We start from the raw sequence: 26,243 nt of genomic DNA, 5'->3' as shown, positions 1-26,243 counted from the left end.
TTCGTAGTGAAATCGCGAATATAACAAGGATTTTCCATTTCAAGTAACATTTTTAATTTTTTATCTCTTCGCAGTGAAAACGCGATTATAACAAGGATTTGCCATTTCAAGTCATATTTATAATTTTTTCTCTCTTTTCAGTGAAATCCCGTTTACTACAGCGATTTTAATTTCCAAATAATTTTTAATTTCTTTACCTTTCGCAGTGAAATCGCGTTTATAACCACGATTTTCATTTCCAAATAGCATTTTAATTATTTTACTGTTTGCACTGACTTCGCGTCTAAAGCAAGGTTTTCTATATCAATATCACATTTTAATTTTTCACTCTTTGCAGTGAATGCCCGTCTACAAAAATTTTTATTTCCAAATAGAATTTTTAATTTAGTCGCTCTGGAAGTGAAATTTTGTTTATAACCAGGATTTTCATTTCCAAATATCACATAAATTTTTTCTCTCTTCGCAATGATTTCGCGTTTATAACTATGTTTTCTATATGAATATCACATTTTTAATTTTTTTCACTCTTCGCAGTGAATTCGCGGTTTACATCAACGATTTTAATTTCCAAAAAACATTTTTAATTATTTCACTTTCTGACTTTAATCGCGTTTATAACCAGGATTTTCATTTCAAAACACATCTTTAATTTTTTCACTCATCGCTGTGAATTTGCGTTTAAAACAAAAATTTTCATTTCCAATTCCCATTTTTAGTTTTTTAACTCTTCGCAGTGAATTCGCGTTTGCATCAACGATTTTAATTTCCAAATATTTTTTTTAATTTAGTCGCTCTTCGAAGTGAAATCGCCTTTATAGACAGGATTGTCATTTACAAAGCAAATATTAATGTTTCTCACTTTTCGCATTAAATTCGGGTTTATAACAAGAATTTATTTTCCAATACACATTTTTAATTTTTTCACTCTTCACAGTGTTTTCGCGTTTACAATAACTATTTTAATTTCAAAATAACATTGTTAATATCTTCGAAAACTCTTCGAATATAAATCGCGTTTATAACAAGGATTTTCATTTCTAAAACAAATTTTTATGTTTCTCACTCATCGCAGTGAATTCGCGTTTATTACTAGGGTTTCTCTATCATAGCCACATTTTTTATATTTTCACTTTTCGCATTGTATTCGAGTTTATAACATCGATTTTAATTTCCAAATAACATTTCAATTTTTCCACACTCCGCAGTGAATCGCGTTTATAACAAGGATGTTTATTTCCAAAATACATTTTTATTGTTCTCACTCATAGCAATAAATCCGCGTTTATAACTACGATTTTCATTTCCTATTCACATTTTTAATTGTTTCACACTTCGTAGTGTTTTTCGCGTTTAAAACAAGGATTTCCATTTCCAAATCAAATTTTTAGTTTATTCAATGTGCGTGTTTAAAATGTGTATATAGCAACGATTTTCATCTCCAAAGCCCTTTTTTAATTTTACCACTCTTCGTAGTCAATTCAGGTTTACAACAACGATTTTCATATTCAAATCTCATTTTTAATTTCACTACTCTTCGCCGTGAATTCGCGCTTATAAATAGCATTTTAATTTCAACTCACATTGTTTTATTTTTAAATCTTATCATTGAATTCGCGTTTTTAACAAGTATTTTTTGATACATTGCATTACATACATTACATAAAGAATTAAAAACGTTATTAGGAGTTCAAGGTTGTAATGAATGTTCATTTATCTTCATTTCCGTATTTTCATTAATTCTATTTTATAATTTTTTTATTCCTTTAATATTTTATTCCTTAACACAAGATAAACTGCATTTATTTTTTCTTGCGCGCGAATGAAAAGAAAATTTTTAGCATCTAGAATGTAATTCCAAATTTTTGTTAACTCAATTCGACTTTAGAACACTAGTTATTGCTTTTTTTTACCATGCATCATTTTTTTCTCGTGCACGTCAATCGAATAAATATCAAATGTTTACAATTTAAAAATTGGAATTATGGATATTTTTATTATTTATCATGATAAAATAATTCTTCATAAATACCAATACTCCAAGATTTATTTTATCATTAATTAAATATATGAGATCAAGATAAGAGGAAAAAGAAAATATTTATCATACGTAATTTGCAAGCAGGTCATTTTTCAGCGTATTGCAAAGCATGCATGAGGCACAGCACATGCAAAGAACCTGATATTACTTTGTGAGGTACGCTGAAAAATGAAGTTTCAGTGCAATTTTAACAAAATTTTCAAGGTTCACTTTTTTGGTGTTTTGATGTTACGTGATAATAATAATTAACATTAAATTTTTGACAGGGGTATCAATTACGAACATCATTATGATTCTATTGGTTGTCTTTGGACTACAACATGCCTCATACGGTCTCTATGAGTTTTTATCAAAACATGGTAAGTTTTTAATCATTTCTTCAGGCATGAGATATTGGAAAATTAGTCCACTATGGCTCATAATTGAATGTGTAACAGCGAGGTTACTTCCTGGAAATCATTCATTTTTCCAATAATATATTTCCAATAATTCGTTCAAGGTCGATTAAAAAATTTTCCCTCACCCAAAACTATATTTTCAATATTTATACCTACCTGTATGTAGTCTGAGGCATTCCTCAGCCTGAGGCAGACAGTTGTTTTGGAATTGCAGGCATAACAAGCCATAAGAGAATGCTGGGAAATGACAACTGTTCCTTTAAGATCACAGAAGTTAAGCAGGTGCAGCTAACTAAGATTGAATTCATACGAGAAATATGATACTCTCACTTGTCTGCAAGTTGATCTGTCTGGAATAAATTTATTCCCATGAAAATTTTCAAGGACACCTGACCTAGTCTCTCCAAACACAGCGTTGGACACATGAATTTATTGTGCTTATTTTTTGCTTTAAAAATTAATGACGATAATGTGATATGGCAAAAAAATGTCGAAGTTTATTTACACTGTTGGCATAGTAAAATATGTGAAGTTTTTTAAATAATTACTGTTTGAAGTGTAAAATTAAGATCCTAACACCCTATGTTTGATGGAAGGTGTTCTAATAAGATGAAAAGTTAACTTTCATGGTGACAGCACCAAATTTCCATATGAATCTTTCCTTTTTGCATTGCTGTTTTGTAATTGCAGGCATAATCAGCCATGCTTCAATAATTACAATGGTTGGAGTGAGCCAGAGTAATTCAAACTAAATAAGAAATGATTTTAAAATATGCTTCACCAAGATAATAGGGTGGTTTCCTATTATTTTTTTATTGCCTAAATCGAAATATTATTACTCCTGGAGTAAGTATTTCATGCTTTTAGATTTTTAAATGATGATATCTATTTTTCGCGATTAAATGAAAAGTGAAAATTTTCGAGCGCGTGAAAACGCGACGGGTAAGTATAAATGCTGGGAAAACTCCCGTGTGATGTCGTTCTCGTTCCCGCTGCCGCAAGTGAGGTGACCTTGGGGCGACGCTCTGAGTGCTAATGCAATGCAGGATGCTAGCAGGTAGCAGAGTACCATGATAGCTGGTAGCGCTTGGCTTAAATAAGGATTATTAATACCTTATCAAACGAAGAAAACTTTCCGACCTTAGCCAGTTTTAATAGGTGATAATAAGGAGATGTTTCCCTGAGCTCTGTGCCTCATGCATGCATTGGTAACCTCAGAGGATGTAAAACTCCTATCTACTTGTATAGAAACTAGGTCCCTGTGATGTCACGTGGAGTGGCATCGCGTGGGCGCCAATCTGGCCTTTTTCAAATGAGGATAAAATTGACCCTTGCCATTCGTCTAAACCGGGATTTCTAAAACCAAATAATTTGTATATTTTGAATACACTAATGGTGGGTAACGATTCGCAACCAATGCCTTTCAGTTTCTTTGATGAAGGAAACTACCCTATTGCATCTTGAAAATGTTTAAATTTCCATTATTTTGGTGTAAGATATGCTAGTAATATAGCTTAAATTAGAGCTAACATAAGTAATGTAAGTAAAGTAAGCTAAGCGACTTAAATAACTATGATTAAAGTCAAGAATAAATATTCTCCATGAACAAAGATTGAACATATCGAGATTTATATTATTTTGCCATAAGATACTATGGTGATAAACTTAGGGAGTTTGTGACAACAGTCCAGATTAAGTTGAACAAAAAATCTACTCACCGAGAAAAATTAATCATGAAAATTAGGTATCAGAGTTTGCATTATTTTGATATAAGAATCACAGGCAATTTATAAATTGGATTGTTTTAGTATAAGATATGCCAACCTGAACATGTAGGGTGACACCGACCGGTGGACACTCGTAATCACTCTGGGGCGGTGAACGCGCTTCCGGGTGGTATGACACCGCAGGCGGAGTCTCACCACATGCGGTGAGCTGTTCGTAATAGCCCTCTTGGGTTTAACTTACAGAGTGAGTGAAAAGAGTCCAAAATATACCCCTGAAATAAAAATCAACTTACTGCCAAAAATACATTCTGAATATTATTTAAGAGATTTTTTTACAGCAGTCCAGAATAAATTTATTCCCATGAAAAAATCAATACACTGGAAAAATACAGCTTTAATATATTTGAATTTGGATTATTTTCTTTGAAGATATGTTGAGCTATGTATGTATGTTGAGCTATGTATGTACGTTGAGCTATGTATGTTGATATGTATAGCTACATATTTCAAAAAGGGAGTTTATGCAAATAGCCCAGAACCTGTTTGTTTTTATTATTTTAGTAGAGTATAAGTCCATTCTATCAAAGAGTTTTTGTTACAAAATTCCAGAATAATTTTTTTGCCTTCTTCAAAAAAATCAAATCATTAAAAAAATACAATTTCAAAATTATTTGAATTTTCATTTTTCGCTTAAGGAATGAAAGTGATTTCATGATGTGAGATTGAGATAACAATCGTGAATGAGCTTACACTCCTGAACGAAAAATCCGCACACTAGAAAATACAACTTGAAAATTATTACAATTTGCATTATGGTGCATACATTTTGAGAATACGTAGAAATTGTTCAAAATTAAAATTCTATTTGGTATATTGATTTTTTCCATGAAATAATAAAGTCCCTAGGTGAAATTATACAGTCATGTCTGAAGAGATAATGAATTTAGACTTCCAATTCTGAAAAAGATAAACTTTTATTTTTTCACTGAGTTCATTGTTTGCTGAGTTAAAAATTCATTTAGGAGAATTTTTACATTTTGAGACTTGATGACAGAAGTCCAAATCAAGGTAATGACAAGAAAAAAGATCAACTCACCAAATAAATGCACCTAAAAATATGCTTATAATTGCAATTGTTTAAGTAGGTTTAGAGTTACTTGATGCATACAAAAAATAATAAAAACACCAAAAAAAGTACACTTTGAATGTTTTAAAATTCTCCCTATTCATTCATTTCATTATTTTTCAAGCTATACCATCGATTTTATTTGGAGAGTTTGTGATGACTACGGAGTAAGTTTGTTTCTGTGAACAGAAAAAAAAATTGAAATTAAAAAAATTGTGGACAAAAAATAGACTATCTGGAAAGTTATGCTAGCAATTTTATTATGAGATTTTGTGGAAAAAATTCAGGTTTAAGTTCAAGAGACCAAAAAAATCAACACATTATAAAAAATATTCATTATTTCTTGTAATTTACACTAGAAATGCAATATCTTTTATGCTATGCAAAATATTTTATAGAGAAAGTTTATTAACTAAATCTATAGTACCAAAATTCATAATTTGATTCAATAATAATAATTTCAACACGTGTACAAAATTCATATAGCCTTTTACTTTCAGTAATGATAGCAATCTGGATAGTTAGAGCAAACTCCAGAAGTAAATTATCTATCATACCTAAGTTGTAACAATGATTTTCAATGCAAAATATAAAAAAATTTCAAGTTTTATTTTTTTCAGTAAACTTATTTTTGTTCTCGACAATAAATGAAGTGTGTATAATATTGTCACAAACTCTCTAAATAAAATAAAAACCATAACTTTAATGATGTAAGTGTGTAAGATGAATTTTCAAGGCCTGCTTAAAAAATTTTCATGAAATATTTGTTTCATTGTGTTGATTTTTTGTATAAGTGAATTAATTTAAATCAGGGTTATCGTCACAAACACACCAAATAAAATTGATATCATAAATTAAAGGTGAAGCTATTGTCTTTAAAAATTAAACTAGCCTTATCATAATTATACGAATGATCATATTAACTTACCTTAACATATCTTAACTAACGGTGGTTTTTACCAAAACAGATGTAGTTATCATGGCTTGTTCTCCATATGTTTGTTTCCATAACCTGCATGATTTAGTGCAAAAATTTTCAACTTTCAGGCCAGAATTATCAATATTTCTTCCAGGTGATTTTGTGGCAGAGATTGTGAAGTTTAGCTGAATCGAAACACGGAGTGTCAAAGCAGAGCCCTGAGCAAATCAAATGCCCCTGGGCTAGTGGCATCCATTACAGTCTTATGTGGAATGTCAGAAATGTCCCGATAGAGGAAAGAAATCGTTTTGAAAAAAAAGGGGGACTATATTCAGATAAATATGGTATGAGGGTGTTAATGGAGTAATCTTAGAGTAAGACCTTCTAGAGGAACATATACTGTTTCCCGGCCTTGGATAAGCACATAAATTTGTTCACAATGAGTGGTATAGAGCCCCCGCAATCAATCTCCAAAGGGCTTAAAAGTAGCTTTGAAAATCAACATAATCTATTGTACAATGTAAACTTTAATCCAAACAACCCAAGATAAGAACACAAGATTTAAAAGATTAAGAACCCAATACTTAAAAGCTTGTAAATCGTAGATTGTGTGCTCTCATACGCTCAATATCTTCAAATTAACTATAAGTTAAGCGCGTCAATTTTTTATTTCATACTTGTTCGGACAACGGTAACAGAAACCTAGGGTGTGCCTGCAGGGATACACTCCTGGTGCCAGGCACATAAGTTTGATTCTATTATTCCTGGGGACCTGGGATTAAAAGGGAAGGAAAAAAGGAAGAAGGAGCCATCGCAATGAGGCTCCTGATGTTATTTGTAATCTTATAATTGTAATATCTACGCAGAGACACCAAGTGTTATGAAGGTGAACTATCTTCCTCTTTGTATGTTTTTGTTTTGCTTGTATTTCTGGTTGTCGTGGTTCATCCGTGATTGCGAATAGACGTGTGAAATTAATATCCGTCTTATTTATTTCCAATCCTGATCCGTTCCTACACCTGACACCTCCTGGGTATGGATAGTAAAGGAATGGAAAGGATGGAGAATCCAGATGCCATCATAAGGCCGACGCAGGCTACCACTGGCGAAACCAAATTTTCTGATCCTAAGGTAATTGGACACCATCCTATGAGAAAAATAATTCAGAAATTTTTCTTCAGATATTCATCAGCATGCTTTCCTCGTAATCTTGGGGCTCCCATGAGCCCAAGGGAAAACATTCAAAACACCCTGTTAGGGTGAAGCATTTTTGAATCTGCTTCAATTAGTTTCCCAATGGCTGCCATTAGTCTGTTAAAGAACTCAAAAGGCAGAGAACTTGAATGAATAGTAACAGATGGCTAATGATCTTGTGTATTTTGAGTGGTACTGGTATGTACATATTCCATTTCTAAGCTGCATTTTTAATCATATGTCAGTAAGATTTAGTTAGTGAAGCAACAGTGCTTTGCCTACTCCATCAGAATACAAGCAAATCTTCAACTCTCTTATGCTCTAACTTAATTGCCCTTCTTCCCAACCACAAGTATTTAATGTAAATATTTATTACTTTGATTGCCCCATAAATCCACATTGTATAACTAAAGTACTTACTATCAATTGCAAACTCCAACAAGATATATAATAACTTCTGTACTGATACTAGGCAGGTGATCCATTAAATATTTTTTTAATACCAGAAGCTCAGTAGCTCTTACAAAAAAGCTGTTTTTAAGGATACCTATGAAATAGGATATTTATGAATGAAGAGGAAAATGAATTTGCATACAAATTCTTTCCCTCACGTATGATTTTTGTCATTCCTCTTTGGATTAAGAAACCATCAAAATGATAGAAAGAGAATTGGTTTGAGTAAATGAATTATTAAGACTGACAGTTTTAACCCCTTCCACCTACATTTATTTTCTGAATATCATGCCACTATCCTCCATTTATTTCTGCGGTTCTTTTTAAATGGAATGGTAGGTAATGAAATGGTATTTTGCAGTTTGTAATCATCGTAGAACAATGGAATAAAAATTTATTATTATTTCATACTGTTCACAAATGAACCCTCTTCCTATAAGAACATAGCTATCGTTACTTGTATAAAATCATTTCATTCCTTTCAGTGCATCAAGTACTTGATCAATGTTTTAGTATAGTTAAACTTTCAAAATATTTATATTGTTCCCAAAAAAGTGCTAAAATTATGAAAATCTAATAACGAGCTACACTCGCCATAGTGCGATTTGGCATCAGAAGTTCACGACGAACTGGACTCGTCATTTCAGTGCAATGGGTTAATTAATGTGTAATGATTCTTGGTTTCTCTTTGATATGTTTGATTGGAAATGGAAGTACATAAATGGAAAAACTTTCTTTTCATGATTCACATCACAGCAAAACGTTTATGTATTATTAAAGAGCATATATTGCCAATCAGCACGGATGAAAATGCTCCTTCAGCTAACTATTAGGGATCTACTTGATGATAGGTAGAGAAAGAGCTGAGGCTCAGTAATTTTCATCTTCATTAATAACTGTACGAAGGCAATCTATGAATTACCTCCATGGCAGAACATCCAAAATGTGTGTGGCCCCCAGAGTTAAATTAATTCCAATGCATAAAGGAAAAAATTGCATTCTTTCAATCTTGTTTAGTAGTTATTGAGAGAGAGGCTGCCAGGTGCTGGCCAATCAACATAACTCCCATTGTTGGGAGGAATGAGGGGGTCAACCCAGCTTATGGCGATGAGATAGTATTGTTGTGTGGCTGGAGTAGTACATACAGGTGAGAGTACATGTGACAAGAGCAGAGGGCTCAGAGCCAAACCGTCTGGGGAGACGAGAGAAGGTAGGTACTCTACAAAAGGTAAGAACAACAACTGAGCGTTCTCTCTCGTTCCTTCTCTATTTTATAGAAATACAGTCCATTTTCAGGAATCTCACTCTCCACCCAAAACTGTCTGATAATTACAATTTCTTTGGTTTTTCTCCTGCTACAAAGCCACTTTTCTTATCACCTTGTACTAAATCTGAATTAAGACTTTCTCTTCACAACCTTGCTTCCAAAATCAGCTCTGGCTTTGATGAAATTCCTAATTGGATTCTGAATGAATGTATTGATGCTTTCAAAGTCCCTCTTTCCCACTTGACTAATGATTCTTTGCATCTGGGAATTTTTCCAAGTCCCCTTAAAATCTCCAAAGTAGTCTCTCTACAAGAAAAAAGGAAATCCTCAGGATATTAATTCTTATCGCCCAATTAGCATTCAAAATCAGTTCTCTAAGTTGTTTGGAAAGATATTTTACAAACGTTTAATTGCATTTCTAGAATCAATAAATCTTTTATCCAATAGTCAACATGGCTATCGCCAGCACAGATCTACTACCTCAGCTACTGCTGATGTAATCGACAATATTCTTTCTTCCCTTGATAAAGAATTATCAACAATTGGTTTGATGTTTGATTTCAGCAAGGCGTTCGACAATGTCAACCATGATCTGCTATTATGTAAACTTAATCACCTTGGCATGAGTGGAATTTCTAACCAGTGGGTCAAATCTTATCTGCAGGACAAGCTTCAGTCTGTAGTAGTGTCCCATCATGGTGACAAATTCAGATCGGAATTGAACAAGGTTTCTTGTGGTGTACCCCAGGGATCTATCCTTGGCCCAATTCTTTTTGTTGTTTATATCAATGACCTCCCCAGTAGGCTGGCTATAGTAGAAGGAGCTACACCAATCCTTTATGCAGATGATACAAATATGTATCATAGTGTTTGCCAGTAACCTTGACCGTGCCATTTCCACTGGTAAGCTTATCTCTAATTGCTTATCTGAATGGTGCTCTCAGAACCAACTAACCCTGAACATCAGCAAGTCTCAGGTTGTTCAGTTTGGATACAAAAGGAATCCCTGCAATAACGTTTCAATTGATGTTAATGGCTCAGTCATACCCCAAGTTAGCAATATAAACTTTCTCGGTACTCACCTTGATTCGGGCATGAGTTGGGAGACACATGTTAATCACTTGTTGAGTAAATTAAGTTCTACTTGCTACCTAATTAGGTTCATAAGAGATACTGTTTCACCTAATGTACTCATTACTTTGTATTACGGGGAATTCTATTCCAATGTACTATTCAGTATCCTTTTCTGGGGCTCTTCCCATCATCCAACAAATATTTTTTAAATAAAAAAAGAGCTGTTCGTCTAATGGCTAAAGAGCCCTACAATGCCCCATGCCGACCTGTTTTTACAAAACTATTCCCTATTCCCTGTATCTATATTCTATCTGCTGTTATCTACATCCATAGAAACCTGTCATCTGTTTCTAAAAATCGAGACTTTCACCATCATTTGACAAGAAGTCATAATGACTTGCATGTAGATTATGCCAGAACCACAAAATGTTTACATGGATTGAGAAGGATGGGAATTCAACTACACAATCATCTACCATTATCTATTAAATCGCTGAATGACAAATCTTTTAAAAGACAAGTGAAAGATCTTCTGCTTATTAAGCTGTATTATAATGTCAATGAGTTTTTAGCTGATCCCTTGTAATGTTTATGTACTTTCGATTAATGCGAATTATTGTTTTGTTGGGAATGCTGTCCACTTTGTGAATAGTTTCTAATATCATTATCCTTGACATGCCTTATACTGTGTAAATATCTTGTAACTCTTAAAGACAGTTGAAAGATTCTTGTGTTTAATTAACTGAATTATAATGGCAATGAGGTTTTAGCTGATCCCTTTTTATGTGTATTTTTGATCAATGCTAATTATTGCTTTGTTGGAATGCTGTCTTCTTTGTAAATAGTTTCTTCTATTATTATTCTTGACGTGCCTTATGTTGTGTACAAACCTTGTAACTCAATCGCTGGGCAAATTAATATATTATTATCATTATTTCATCTGTTACTTCTTTTGGGGCTAATAATTAATTTTCAATCGAGAAAATATACTGCCCAAACACTCTTTCCACCTTATCTTTATCAATAGTACTGACTTTGGAGGGAACTCATCATTACAATGAGTACATAATCCAAAGATTAGTTTGACTAAGCTCTCCCCTTAATTCCTCCATCGGCTTATCATTTAACACCAGCAAAATTCTTCTCCTTTACATTCTTCATCACCTGTTCCATGCATCTAATCCTTAGAATGCCTATGACATTCTTCCCTTCCATAAGTCTTTTAATGGATGTTTTCATTAAGCCATCAAGTATCAACCAAAAGGTACAGGCAATGGATTGTCATATTTAGAAAAACATATGTCATTCATATGTATTTCTAAATCAATGAGAGCCATCATCATTGAAGTTCCAACCTGGGCTTATTCAAGATTATAGATTTTATGCATAATAAATGACATTTGGGTAAAAAAACAGCCCCGGTCACATTGCAATTATAAGCAAACCAAAGAAGCACACAGAATACTTGCTACAGGATGGGACAAAGGAGGTCTTCAGATCAAAACAAAAGATCTCCTTAGGGGGGTGAGGTAGACATGAGTCGTGTGGTTTCGTAAAAAAAAGACAAGATCATTAGAATGATTAGCACATTCAACTGCTATTTTTTCTGTATCACCTGCTTTATTAAACTACTATAAATTACATCAGAAAAGAACTTTTAGTAGTACAAGAGTCATTTTCTCTTATGTAAAGAGCAGTAGATGAAACAAGAGGATATCACATAGGAATTGTCAAAGATTTAAAAGCAAAAAAGCTGAGAGGGAAGAAGAAAGAGGGGCGGGATAATGAAGGGAAGGGAGGTAGGGTGGATGGGATATGAAAAGTGGGAGAGGGTTAAATGTGTGAGGGAAACTGGAATGGGTGGAGGGAGAATTTAACGTCCAAAAAACTCCATTCTCCACACAGAATTACTTTACATCAATATCTTTAACAAATAAAGACAGTTTACATTTTTAATAATTATTTTATAAAACATAAAAAGTTTGATATCCAACAAAATAACTAGGAAAAACTCCCCTGGTACAAATAAGTGGTGTGGGGGATATCTTTGGGGTGTGGCACTCCGTCCCATGATGCTTTGTATCGCTATGTTCAAATGCACCTCCGAAGCCCTTCCCCCGGGGTGAACCACGAGTCTCCTGGCCATAGGGTAAGGGGGTGGTGGGAGGGGGGAAGTGGTGCCACACTTCCAAGCCCCTCTCCCCGCCCGACAACCCTTACGACTAGAGAAAAACGTGGAGGGGAGGGTGCACAGAACCACATGTGGTTCTAGCATGGGGTAGAAAGCCAGGGTTTATAGGGGCTTAGGGAAATTGTTGGCATGAACGATTTGGACTGCACAAGGGGTTGAAATGGGAATGCTGGACCTCCAAGTAGCCAGCATCAAGGCTAACGTAGCCTAAGGGTCAGGTAAGGTAGGGTGTGGGGGTCACGAGGGTATCTTTTGAGATCTCAGGGGACAGGCGAGAAAGGAAGGGTGTTGGAGGCGTGGTGGGAGGGGGAGCCACTCCCCATTTGTCCCCAACAGGACATCTTGAATACAAAAAATTAGAAAAATGTACAAAAATTCATAAAAATAGTGATTGAAATGCACACACAAAGTAGTACCCCATATTCGATATTATCGTTATTTATTATTTAGAAATACTAATGTAACAAGTGCTCGGTTTCTTTCCTAATAATCAAAGAGTGAACCACACTGCCCGAGTCAGCACCACCTAAATGGCAGGGGCGGCGTTCGGTGTGAGCGAGCTCGCCCCCCAGAGTGGAATCACGCGTGCACTACCCCCTCCAACTTTCCACCCACGTCCCCCCCCTCACTCCTCTTTCTCTGCCCTCCACCCAGCCTCCACAAAGGCTCCTTTCACTCATTTCTATTTTGTTTCTCCTCTCTCCACTTTCGTCGGCTCGCAAGTGCATACAAAGTATTTCATCGGTCCCTTTAACTCAACTCCCCAAACAGGAAGGAGTTGACTAGAATAAAACATTGCCGTGAAAGCCAGTCATTTTTATCTTGCTTGACGAAAAATTTGACTTCATCTCGAAACAAACAAGTGATAATTACTTTGCAGATGGTGCGGTTGTGAGCACATGAGATATTAGTGGTAAATCGTCAACCAAAGAGGCTGTGACTTGGGTACACCTTCTAATGAGACAGCCTTCGGAAGGGCTGGAAGATTTTTGATATTTCTCTGAGGACAGCAGATCCTTACGTCGGAGGCTATATGAAAGCTGACGGGGGCCTCAAAACTTTGCTCTCTGACTTTCCCTCATTTCTCCAAAAAAATAATAAAAACAAAGCACAGACTGATATACGTGACATGGACTCGTTCCTCTCCTGAATTAATTTGATCATTATTATTAGTCGATTACATATTTATGTGACAATTCATTTAATTTATTCTCTTTTCCCCTATTACTTCCTCTTCTCAAGTACTGCCTTTTTCTTATTAATGCCGTTTAGGATAAGAAAATAGATATTCACACCTATAAACCAGGTTAATTATCGTTTAAAATGCTTCGGAATAGTGTAAATGTTAGGATATGCAAGACCTCTAGGTGGAGCCTTGGTGGGAGAGAGGGCAGAATCGAGGGGAGACGTTGGACTAGTTAAAAAGAGCGGAGGGGGTTTAGGGGGGGGCAGGGGCTTGAAAGAACCCCCCATTAGGGTGACGAGAGAATGAATAAAGATATAAACCGATGGCTTAGGGCCCCCAGTCGTATACCTCCTGCCTTAATCTCGTCACGCATAAAGAACTTTCTAGAGAGCCCTGGTCTTTCAAATTTCATTCAAAAAACTGTGTTAACAGCATATTATTATTAAGGCCAAGGAAGAATCAACATTTTGTGTGTAATTAAATATGAATAGAAGCAATAAAATTTCTTTTATTTTGTTTTTTTTTAATATTTGTTTACCTAGTTATGTTTCAAAAAAGAGATAAATTAGATTTACAAAGCACTAACTCTGCCTGCAGAAAAGTGGCACTACCCTGTTATTATTTTCTTAAAACGTTTTCACTGGATGCAGCAATCGATTAATATTGCTATCTGCTTATCCTCAAAAATCTACTGACAGCAAAAAACTGTGGTGCTGCTGCGGGGTGGTTAAGGGGCAGGCCTAGATAATATTAATATGTTTCTCCTCATGCCACCCCTTTCCTGATAAAAGATAAAAACCCCCTCAGCTAAAAAGCCACGAGAGAACCGAACAGCAAGGGGCTCTTACCCCTTCAACCCCTCTCTTAACAATTCGCTTTCTCTCTCATTTGATACAAAATTGATATCGCTGCACCCTATGACTATAATAATGGGATCATACCAAACAAATTGCTAAAAACATTTTCCATGAAAACTGGTTAATGATTTGCAAAAAGCATCACTTGACAAAAATTTGAAAAGATTATACTTCCATCCTTCCTTTCTCTTTTTTTTTCTGAAGATCTATTTAAAAATTGAATGGCACAGTGAGTTTTTAATGAGTCTGCCACTTTTAGTCACTTCTAAAATATTGTTATTTCCTTTCATTCCTTATTTGGTTTTTGGAGATATTCTTCCCGTAATGAAGAGAAAAAGTCGCAATGGGTGGGCAGGGAGAGTGGGTGCGCAGACCCAGCGGCACGCCGAGCGAGCAATCTTTAAAAATTTGTGCACGCTACCACTCTGAGGAGGCAAATCTATTACACAGAGTAATCATGTTACAATTTTTTAATACATGGAATCATCACACTGGAATAATATTTTATACAATTTACGAAGTCTTATTAAAAAGTTAAATAGTGCTAATGTTAAATAAGTTACCCAAGGCTACAAAATAATCACGTGTAGATTTTGTATTAAATACAACTATCACATAACATCAACCGATCTCTTTGGCCCCTAGGGATAGGAAAGGCCCCCCGAGCCTGCGAACCCACATTATTTTCGGGGACCGCCGGCTTTTTTTTGGGGGTGGGGGCCAAAATTGGTATTTCCTGTCCATCCCTCGGGAGAGACGGGTGGGGAGGGAAGCGGCTGGATGGCAATTAAAAAAAAAATAATTACAAGCAGTAGAAAAAAAATAATGCCATGCCAGATATCACGAGGGAGGAGTTGCTTGTCTTTACCCCGCCCCCCCTTCCCCACGCTCATCTGCCTATTCTGGTAATAATAATTCCTCTCAAAGAAAGACTACACACTTTTTGGAAAAGCTGCCAAGCACCAAGGAGATTAAAAAATTTCATAATTAAATTTTTAGCTTTTTTAAAACATTTTTTTTCACATTTTTTTTGTTACAATTTTTTCGCTGTGAGGAGAGGCAGTCAGAAGAGGACAAAAGGGTCAGCGACACAACTTGTTGGCAAAAGATGATGTAAGGAGGAGCTAGGGAAAGATGCGATTGCCTTCCCCCAAACCGCTCCCCCCCGAATCTGACGAGGTCGCACACACCCTAAAAGACCTCTCCCTCCAAAGCCCGCACAGGCACGTGCGTATTGCGCACACAGTGCTCGCAAAGCCAGACCTCAAGTCATCGCATTTTCTTACTTAAAATGGGACTGGGTATTGCAAAAATATAAACTGTATTAACCCCTAAACATTTCATTAACTCAAAAAGTAAAAACAATAACGACTACTCAAGGGAAAAATAGAAAATACTCTGAATAATAGAAAAATTGAAGGATATCGATAATAAATAGACATTTTTTATGCAGGGAAACCTTATGATAACATTCAACATCACTATGAAAAACTTCATAAAAAAAACATCTGACCACATCAACCAAACTCACACATTCCTTCCAGTTGTGACTTTATGTTTTATAGAAAAAAAGGAAATTCCTCACATGCGCTATCCAAATCCTCACCATTCCCATAGATGGCACCAAACATTGACAAAAATAATGTTATATCATTACTATTTAAGTGACGCCCAAACACACATCCACAGCAAAATTTTTCACAGAGAATGCAGAGAACTCACACTTGAAGTTCAAAGCGCATTATAAATAGTACAAAAAGGAAAACATGTTATTTCATTTTTTACAAACAATGTTTTACAAAATGAATAATTATTTGTACCAAAATGGTAGTAGTGGGCTACATATTATACAGTCAAGTATTCCTATATATTTCCCCAAGGTAGGAACCAGATTGTGTTTTTCTACAACAAGAATTGAACAAAGACCCTCCCCTACCAGTCTTACTATGCACACTTCCATTAATGAATGATGACTAGACAAAACAACTAACCAGACAAAAACCCCTAACGGTGCACACATGCCACTACTCCAAAATCCATCAGAAACAACTACGGCAAGTGTCAACGATGAAATTAAACAAGGAAGGGGATACAGAAAATGTCATATCCAAAAATAAAAAACAATGAACAACTGACGGCGGGACCATTAGCAGGGTTTTTAATTATCCCTTGCAGCAGTACTCGCGCGACACAACAACAACCACCGGGAAACACCATGACTCATCCAATATCTCCTTTGACTACGTTTAAAATTAAAAAAAGAAATATCTGTAAATAGGTTTAAAATTTGCCTAGGGAAAAGTACAACAGCCTACTCACAACGAGAGTAGCGTTCTTTTAAAAATCTTATTACGGTTACACGCCTCACATTTCTTTGGTATTGGGAGATCACATGCAGATGTATCTAAAAACTTGACAAGAACATTATTTTTTTTTTAAAAAAAGAAACAAAGTTTTTTCCTTAAGTGCAAAATTAAAAAAAGGACACTTCACATATTTACCCCAACCCAAGGTGGGTCACCCCATGCACCAATGATTTGGCCGCTGAGACCTTCATTATGGTCAAGGGGCCCAGGACATCAGGAAGGGCATAAGTGAGGCAGGTGGGGAGGTAGTGGGGGGCAAGGGGAGGGGGGGAATTGCTTGGTTTTCTGGGGTAGGGGAGGGATGCAAGGATTGGGAGCACAGGCAGGGAAGAGAGAGAACGTCAAGGGAACTAGGGGGAGAGGTGTCCAAGGGAAAGGTTTGACCTCATTCGATGAGGAGCCAAGTCAGTCCAAACTGAAAAATATATACGTATATTTTTTTTCTTACATCACATGCATTCTCTACGCTTTGCTTGCAAGGTTGAACTTAGCCCCTCGCTTGGTGAGGGTGGATTTGAATCGGAGTGACTTGGTCCCCACTCTCCTGGACACCTCGGCGACGCTGATGATGGTCTTGCGGACTGTTTTGCACCCCTTTCTCGAATGGGAGGGACTCGGGGATGGGAGCAGGGGGGCGTGTCTTGCTGGTGACTAGGGGTTGTGAGGTTTACACATACAATAGGTGCTTCGGTGAGCAGGGGAACAGAACAAACGTGGGCGTAGAGGAGGGGATTCATATTTTTTTTTAAATGAGGGTTTCATTTCTGGGTAGTGGTACACGTTCGAGGCCGCGCACCGCTTTGGCATTGGGCCCGTGAACATGCGCCTATTCTCTCTCTCTAGCTGGGATCCCAAGCGTGGCGTGGGCAACAGCGCCTCTGCCCACGCTCCCGTGTTTACTTGCATTTCACAATTCGCGACTACTATACTCCCTCCTATTTTCAACTAAGATAATAACAACAGCCGTATAAAAAACTTCAACACTCAAAAATACAAATCTATTGGAAAAAGACGACTACTTTCGTGCAAAGTACCTTCTTTCGATTATATCACACAGAGTACGAGAAGAAAACCACCCTAATGGGTGCAAGGATTGGGGGATAATTGAGGGATTTTTTTAAGGGTTACAGGTAAATGGGTGGTGTAGTGGGTTGGGGTGAGGGAGGCAACGTGTGCCTCAACAATAATACACGACAGACAAAGCTGGGTATCCCGAGATAAAATTATCTTCCCTCTGGCTCTACAATGAGGCCAGAGATATGCCTCGCCAACTGAGAGGCATTGGTGTCTGGGAGGGAACAGGAATGAAGCTGTTCCTTTTGATTGCACAAGTGTCTTATCTATACATATATTTATAATATATATACTTTTTATATATATTTGGATTTCCTCGTTCCTTTCTAAGATGACCCATGAATCGCTCAAAGAGGGCATCTCAATCCATCTGCCCTGAGTGATCCAAGGGGCAAAGGAAGAGGGGTGGGGGTCGGGGAGAACAAGAGTTGATTAGGTTACATTTCCTTTTTTTTTTTGGAGATTAGGTTGGCTGCCCTGAAAACATGAAAGAGGGGGCAGTTGAGCCAACCTGATCCCTCCCCACCCCTCTACAGTCTCCACGGATTAAAAGTGGTGCTCTTGCCCGACAGCTGGGGGTGTGGGCTTTAGCAGAGGATGCAAAATAGAGTCACGCAATCAAGCCACGTGCAACAAGCGTGGCTCTCATACAAAAAGTGTACTATGAGTGTATTTCTGCATGTTTGTGTGTGTATGTGTGTATTGTATGGGTGTATTAAAGCAAAAATAAAATGTGTGTTGTCTCCGTGGACAAGAAAAACTACGAGTAAATTTGCAAGTCCGGTCAGGTTCTCTGCCAATGCTTTCCCTTTTTCAGTCCCCTTCTTATGTTTTCTTCCCATGGAGAATATAAAAAAGTACTAATCAAATTGGTAGCGTTCTTAATGACGGAGGTAATTACTCCCTATGAAACGTCTTATCAAAAAGTTAGTCGAGCAGGGAGAGAGCAGCCCAATGAGATGAGCGGGCAGTCTCAAAAGGGCTCTCCATCCCACAACAACGTGAGCCCACGGACTGCACCCAAAAAGCAAGGGAGAATAGACTCAGCGTTGGTCAGTGGCAAAAATGTGTTCTTTATGTACAAAAAACGAGACCCAAAAAATAAATAATGAAGGTACACTTCACTTCAATATGAAACAAATCGTATTTTGAAACAACTACCGGTTAACTTTACAACAACTATGTACATGTTTTATTTTTATTCTTAAAGTGATTCGCATTTGATGGAGAGGGAATGGGCGGAGGTAATGGAGGAGAGGGGGAGTTTGGGAAGGAATAGAAGGATGGGGATTATACATGGGCTGTGCCAAGAGGACAAGGGGGGGCGAATATTCCTAATCACGGTAGGGGAAGGAGAAACTCGACACCACCCGAATTTTCCCCTCTCCTACTCCGTCCCCGCCGGTCCACAAGGCATCTGGACTACATCCATGTGAGTGACTTCTCCATACCCCTCTAGTATCCCTCGTCACCCCTCAAAAGATATACGCACATCAACTAAACCCTTTCTGATCCCTCCCTCCAAGTGCCGTGGCGATGTTGCGGCTTCCGAAAATCCCTCACGCCTTCCTTTGGTGTGCCCACGGGTGGGCAATAAAAATCACGTCTCAATTCAATTCAGACAATGCTTATTTACAAATACCCTGAAAATTCATAAAAGTTCATCGAGGGTGTACGTTAAAAGTTTGAGTGTCTTATTGTTATTATTTAAAAAAAAGTATTGGCAGAGAAACTTAAAGAGATATATATATATATATAAAAAAATGACATAAAATTCCGGTACAGTGCAAACATAACGAGAAATAAAAATTAGAAGAAATCATTCTTTTTCCTTCAAAAAATTTGCGTGTATGTGTTTTTTGTGTGTAACAGTGTTGAACGTGTATTTAGTCTGTTTTACATACAAATGTGGGTCGGCGTGTGTAGTCTTACACACACACAAAAAGACAAGAAACAATTGCTCATCCATTAGAAACAACCACCGTGCAGTCAATTACATCCATCCCACGAAATGGGTCATCAAGTCCGTTCATTCTCGAATAAAAATGCAGGGCCTTAAATTAAAACTAATCTGACCACAAATTTGGGACAGCACTGTTGGTAATTTTAAAAAAATCAGAATGTTGCAGATGACTTCCGCGAGAATAACCGGAGTACTCCCGCTCTTTCATACCATCTGCGAAACAAGATGAGGGTCCCCTGCATAGATTTATCTCTTTCTCATTACTGTTTCACTCCATTAGAGGAGGGAAGTAGAGCAGACGGCGGTTCTCCCCACGCTCCGCCGCCGTCCTGACCTCTGCTTTTCCTCCGGTACCATCCGCCACCACATGTTCTCTGCCGACCCAATGGGACGTCAAGAGAATGCAGTAGGGAAAATGCTGTTCATCAACCTTGCCACCCGTGGGTCCAGTTCTGTGCTCCGCCTCCTGCCCTGCCAACTCCGCGCCCCACGTCCTGCTGCATCCCCGGAGAAGGCCCCGCATGTTCTCCCTGGGCAGGGGGCCACCGCTAACACCAGCGGAACGGCACTGCTCGCGGTCGGTCAGCGCCTTCCTTCACCAGAGGCTTGTGGAACTCACGGCCGGGGCGAGAGTGGATGGTGGCCCAACAGTGCTCGCAGTAGTACTGTCATTTTGAAGGGATACGAGACAAATACCATATTAAAATTGAGAAAATAGGCGAAATTTAAAGTCTTAATTTTTCTTCCCCAATGAAGAGCAATATTGATTTCACAAAATATCGTGGACATCATAGTGAGCAGGTAAAGTGGTAAAAATACGTTAGATTTCAATCATAGAAAAGCTTGCTTCATCCTAATTCAAAGACTTTTTTAGTTAGGTTCAATTCTTGCTAGTGAGTTTGCATGGGTGCACTATGCATTCAAAACTGGATGCACAATACATTCATAATTATTGTTCTCGCCTTCAGCCAGCTTTTTTTTCTGAACATTTTACCTTCATTCTGAGTAATATTGTGACCATAATTTTTATGGGTGCCATAATAAATGCTCTTGATGAGAACTATACCAGATTTTATTACCTTAATGAATAATTATGAAAAGTATTACTATTATCACAAGTTTTATCTCTATTACAGAAGTCAGATCTACTATTTCCGATGTAATGAGAGATCATAACAGACTATTTTTAAATATAAAAGCAATTAATAAATATGTAATAAAATATAAAATTTCTTTCAGCAATGGTGAAGACAGAAAAAAACAGCAAATATATGATTGAAAAGAATGACTGACCTGGAGGCATGTGACATTTGCACAGAAGAAAGGAGCAAATTTCCCTCCACATCGCTGACCTTGGCACTCATCGCACATCTGATCATCCAAAACATAGGGCTTCACCTCAACCTTGAAAGTAAAACAAGAGAAATCAAGTGAAAATTCTCATAATTAATCATTACTTCCTTCCTAATCCAGGTTCACCAACCTGCCATTTATGTAATGTATGCTACCATAGAGTAAGATGCTACACAAGTAAATTTTAAATATATAATCATCTCAGATTATTTCAATGACAATATGTACAGTATTTACAGCTCTCATAAATATAACAAACTTTTTGAGAAGAAGACAAATCTTTAAAGTACTCCACAAATATTACAGGTTTCAATGCCAAAAACTTGTTGTTTATTTAGTCTTCAAATTAAGATGGTTCTTCAGAAGTAAAAGATTTTAAATTGACTTGTATGATGATAAGATTTTACTCCCAATGAATTTTACTGCAAAATTCTTGCAATGATAGGTGAAAGTGCTGAATGCACATCTAAAGGTACTGTCCATCATTTTTTTTCACGACATTGAATATTTTTAACCTGCTGAAAAAAGTAAAACTACAGCATACTTCATCACTACCAAATCAGCAAGGGGCAAATTTGAAGATTTTGACTAGCGACACTTCCCAGTGAAAACTATATGAGCCACAAAATAATAGCTATACTATCACAATAGATTTTCCAGTACACAATGCATTACTCACTCGCTTGTCAATGTCGCCATGCTGCAGCTGAACAAACCGAGCACTGATGGCCGCTATATAGCTCTGCTGATTGCTGAAAGCTACACGTCCAGCTCCCTTTGGATACTTCAGTTCTGGGTCAGTGTCAATGCCAGCATAGCATACTCCTCCATAAAGCCGGTCCATGATCATTGCAAGCTCAACTATTATGTTTCAGAGGAAAAAGATAAGTTAAATACTATTAAAGAAACTGAAATAAAGCAGAAAATTTATCCCGAAGAAGAAATTATAAACTAGGACTGTAACTTTGATAACATTGACAACATACAGATGGACATCCATGGAGAAAATATGCATTATAAATTTAGAATAAAACCAGAATATAATGTTCACTCAAATTTAAGTAATTTTCAGTTTTTACCTTCGCTGCATTATGTAAAACCTCATTTCCAAATCAGATTTAAAGCAGAGATATGTACAAAATGGATGCCACTGGGCTTAGCTGGAATCTATTTCCACATTGCATCTCCATTCAAATTCATACACTAAAAGTTGCTAAATAACTATATATGGAGCAATAACATCATCAATGTTCCATAGAGTGCTAATCATTGAAATTAGCCTGTGAAGAGTGAAAAATGTAGCATTTTTGGATGTAACTATACATTGCTAAAATGATTATATTTTATTCTTTCTTTGACTTTAGCTATGCAGATGTACGGCCAATAGTGAAATATTTTTTTTATTATTATTACTATGAAATCAGTTCCTTACCCTTTTGAAAAATTGAAAAAGTATCAACCAATTCACTATCATTACGCACAACAAGGCATCATAATGTTCAAATGACAGAAAGATTTGTAAATTACACATCTAGCTAACACTTGAGCACAATGATACCAATAAATAAATCCCTACCCCAACTCTCAAATTTATGAAAGGAAAACTGAAAGAAGCCTTCCATGTATATTTAGTTTTGAGCAGTCGCAGAAATGTATGCAGTCTAGGGATGGTTTCTTTATCAAAATACTTGTACACTTCCAGGCATTGAAAGCCTAATATTTTTGTACTTCTTTCATGATTTCAATCTGATAAGAATGGTAGTCCTCATCTTTGCGTTGGAAAAGCGGATATTCAAAACATTAAATAAACATACAGACATAAATAGCATTAACTGTTTCAAACATAAGAGTTCAAAAAATGTTAAATAAAAAATTGTACTATTCAACTGAGGAATATTTTCAAGACATGTCAAAATGACTTTTATCTGACTTGAAATGACTTTTTTTTACTGTAAATCATTTCGTGTAAACATTTAGTAAAGATAATCATAATTGTAAAAATATTTCGGTATTATATTGTAAATTGACGAATCTGGACAATCTCTGGACAATAAAGATTATTATTATTAAAGGCTAATATAAATCTTAGCCTTGATAATGATGACATAATTTATTTATTAAGTGCAATGCAGTTCCCTGAAAAACTGCAAATGGGTTGTGAATTTGAATAGTCGAAGGTACTAACCAGCCTTCAATGGACGCGGTACACCACCCACAAAGACGGTCTTGCGGGGATCCAGTGGCATTGAAGCATCCAGAACAAAATCAGCATCAGACAGACGCCAAGGACGTATTTGAACAGGTTTATCCTTAATGGTTGGAGATGATACGCAAAGGTACAACTTGTCCTCATCCTGGATACATGCATCAATCAACTGCTGGACTGAACTCTCATCCTGAAAGAGGAATAGGATTCATTTCAACTCCAGTTATTCCACAGAAGACCTGAACACATGAAAGCAGTTAAAAAGCAAAATGATGGGGAAACTGAGATTTATAGATCCATAGCACAAAGCTCTTTTCCTGGACATTTTGTGCACCTTTAGGGTAGAGGTGATAATTTTCAGCCACGAACAAGGCAGCGGTAGTCCTCTTTATATGTAGTTGAGGGGAATGCAAAATAGCTGCCACCATTATCAAACTAATGTCACCAACCTCACACACAATGTTGGTTTGAGCTGCCATCATATAAAAACAAAAAGGCGAATGAAGGTGAATAAGAAGAGTCAGAGCACAGTCAGTGACAGAATATCGTACAGAAGTCAAAATGAATTTAGTATAGCAAGTTGATACAATAAACAGAAGGTTAATTTGAAAAAAGTGGAAGTGATAAAGGCAAGAAAAGATAATAAATGCCACATATGGAAGAGTGAAGTTGATGTTTTATTCTGGCACCCAACCAGAACTTCAAGGGAAATGAACTTAAAAGATCTAAGAAATGAGATGAAATTCATGCTTATGAGCCCTATCCCTAAACCATTTCCATAGACTACAGCAATATATATCATTTATCATTTGAATGAATAAATGGCTTTCTATGACAGTTAATAATAATTTTAAAATCAAACATAAATATACATCAAAGGACACACTATTAAATGCCAAACTAAACATAATATGTAGTAATAAAATAAAACTAAACATATATATATATTTATAAATACATCCTGAATTAGAAACACATTGATATTATATTTAATTTAAAATTATTACTACCTTAAAGTTACCATTATGACACCTTTAAAATTGCATAAAAATATGATTTCAAAGCATAAATTTAATTAATAATTAAACATGCATGTGACCACAAAAATTGTCCGCTATTGAGAGGTGTTCGCTATTCAGAGGGGGCTGCTGTCCAGGCAATTATAGCGGTTTTTTTAATGACTATTGCATTGCTAAGTAAATTATGATGTTTTTTTAATACCTTTTGATATTTTTTTATGCAATAAATATTGAAAAAATACTCTTTCAGTTTAAATATTCCCAATGAAAAAATTGCTATTTGTTTTCCAGTAGTTATTGGTATCTCCATAATCAAAACCAGATAAAAAACAAACATTGATTCTTTCCATTCCTCCTTCAAAATCAGGATAACTGAGTTTACCAACATTATTTTCTACTATTTGACTTCTACAAAAATGTAATTTCAGGTTTGCCTTTATCCCAATTCAAGAGCCACCCATTTTTTGGATCTGCTTGCAGGTCCATTATTGGAAATTGTTAGGGAAAAAATATACACAGTTTCCACTGTCAAAGTCTGTTATCAAGATTGCCCACTATTTGAAGATTTTATTTCAATAAGATTCAATGATCTACTGCTGGGACCTAATAACGTGTCCATTAATGGGAGGTGTACCGTATTTGGAGGTGCCTGTTGATGGACATCTGATTGTAGTACATAGTCTGTGGTTGGTGAGCAGAGAAATCTTTCTCATTTCCAGCGGGAAGAAGTCCAAACTCTGAGAGAAATTATGTGTATGACCGTGAAAGACAGTTATGGAATGCAGCAGCATCATGACAATTCTACTGCAATCCAAACAAGTCTTCCACAGTTCTTCACACACAGCCTTGTCACATCAACAGTTTTCCCTGATGCCATGCACTTCTTAGCAGCATCAAGCACATAGAATGCAGCAAGCCAGTCCATAAGGCCAACACAACTAATGCATGAGTAGAATGCTTTGGCATTTCCAACAGCATGATGTAAGACGCTAGGGATGCCACACTGGAAGTCGAAGAAGTGCACCTTTGGTGGGTGCCTCATAAACCTCTAAGTGGGGCAGCGAATGATGTCATGTCACAAGCAGCCATATTCAACTCCAGGGTGGGGCATAGGGTCTAGATGATCCACTTAATGATTACATATTATGTTTTCAAATCAATGATGAAATAATGGGTAGCTCAAGATATGACTTTCCATGTACCTCAGTCAAATCAAATGTGCCCTGGCTCAATCTACATAAGATGACAAGGCCTCAACTGAATAGGTATTTCATACTTGTATCACCATGAATATTTTCAGCATTTTTAATCTAAGGGAAAAAAGTAGTTAAACCCTACCTGTTAAAAAATAGTATTTCCATAATTATGAAAAAAGTAAAGCAGTTAATGAATTCAATGTGCAAGTCGTATTCTGCTGCCATTCTTAATTTTTTTCACTCTTTCTTGGAAAAAATGCTTACACAGTTTTTTAAGGAAACACCAGAGAACTTATCACAAAACATCAGACTACACACCTTAGTTACACCTTACAATAAGTTGCAGAGGGAAAAATGGAAACATCTACCAATTCAATAGGAAACTCATAAAATATGAAATGGATTGATTATTCAATCAATCAGGATTTTTGACCAGAATAAATGACAAATTTATGGTTTTGCTCACTTTAAAAGTGAATATAAGAATGTAAATAAATCAAGCTATATTGCATTCTTACCTGGAACAGCAGGAATGCATAACCTTTGGGTGGAAAGTAAGACTTGCTCTCGGCTTTGTGAGGCCAATCAACAACCAGAGGCCCAAATCGGCGAAAGCTTGCCGTGATCTCATCTGTA

General features: G+C 36.4%; 1 protein-coding gene across 4 annotated transcripts in view; it reads right to left on the bottom strand.

The window, feature by feature from the left end:
• Positions 1-11,767: 11,767 nt before the first annotated feature.
• LOC124155636 (cytoplasmic polyadenylation element-binding protein 4-like) overlaps positions 11,768-26,243 on the bottom strand; it is a 559,373-nt gene continuing 544,897 nt past the window's right edge. For all 4 annotated transcript variants that reach the window (XM_046529633.1, XM_046529634.1, XM_046529636.1 and 1 more), the window contains 5 exons: positions 26,126-26,238; positions 23,372-23,582; positions 21,866-22,047; positions 21,127-21,237; positions 11,768-20,498 (listed from right to left, as the gene is read on the bottom strand). In XM_046529633.1, the coding sequence (XP_046385589.1) occupies positions 20,382-20,498; positions 21,127-21,237; positions 21,866-22,047; positions 23,372-23,582; positions 26,126-26,238 (734 nt within the window). In that variant the 3' untranslated portion in view covers positions 11,768-20,381. The remainder of the gene's footprint in view (positions 20,499-21,126; positions 21,238-21,865; positions 22,048-23,371; positions 23,583-26,125; positions 26,239-26,243) is intronic.

The sequence above is a fragment of the Ischnura elegans genome, chromosome 3 (assembly GCF_921293095.1).
Source record: "Ischnura elegans chromosome 3, ioIscEleg1.1, whole genome shotgun sequence".
Taxonomy (NCBI): Eukaryota; Metazoa; Arthropoda; class Insecta; order Odonata; family Coenagrionidae; genus Ischnura; species Ischnura elegans.
This window is presented reverse-complemented; position numbering and strand designations above follow the sequence as displayed.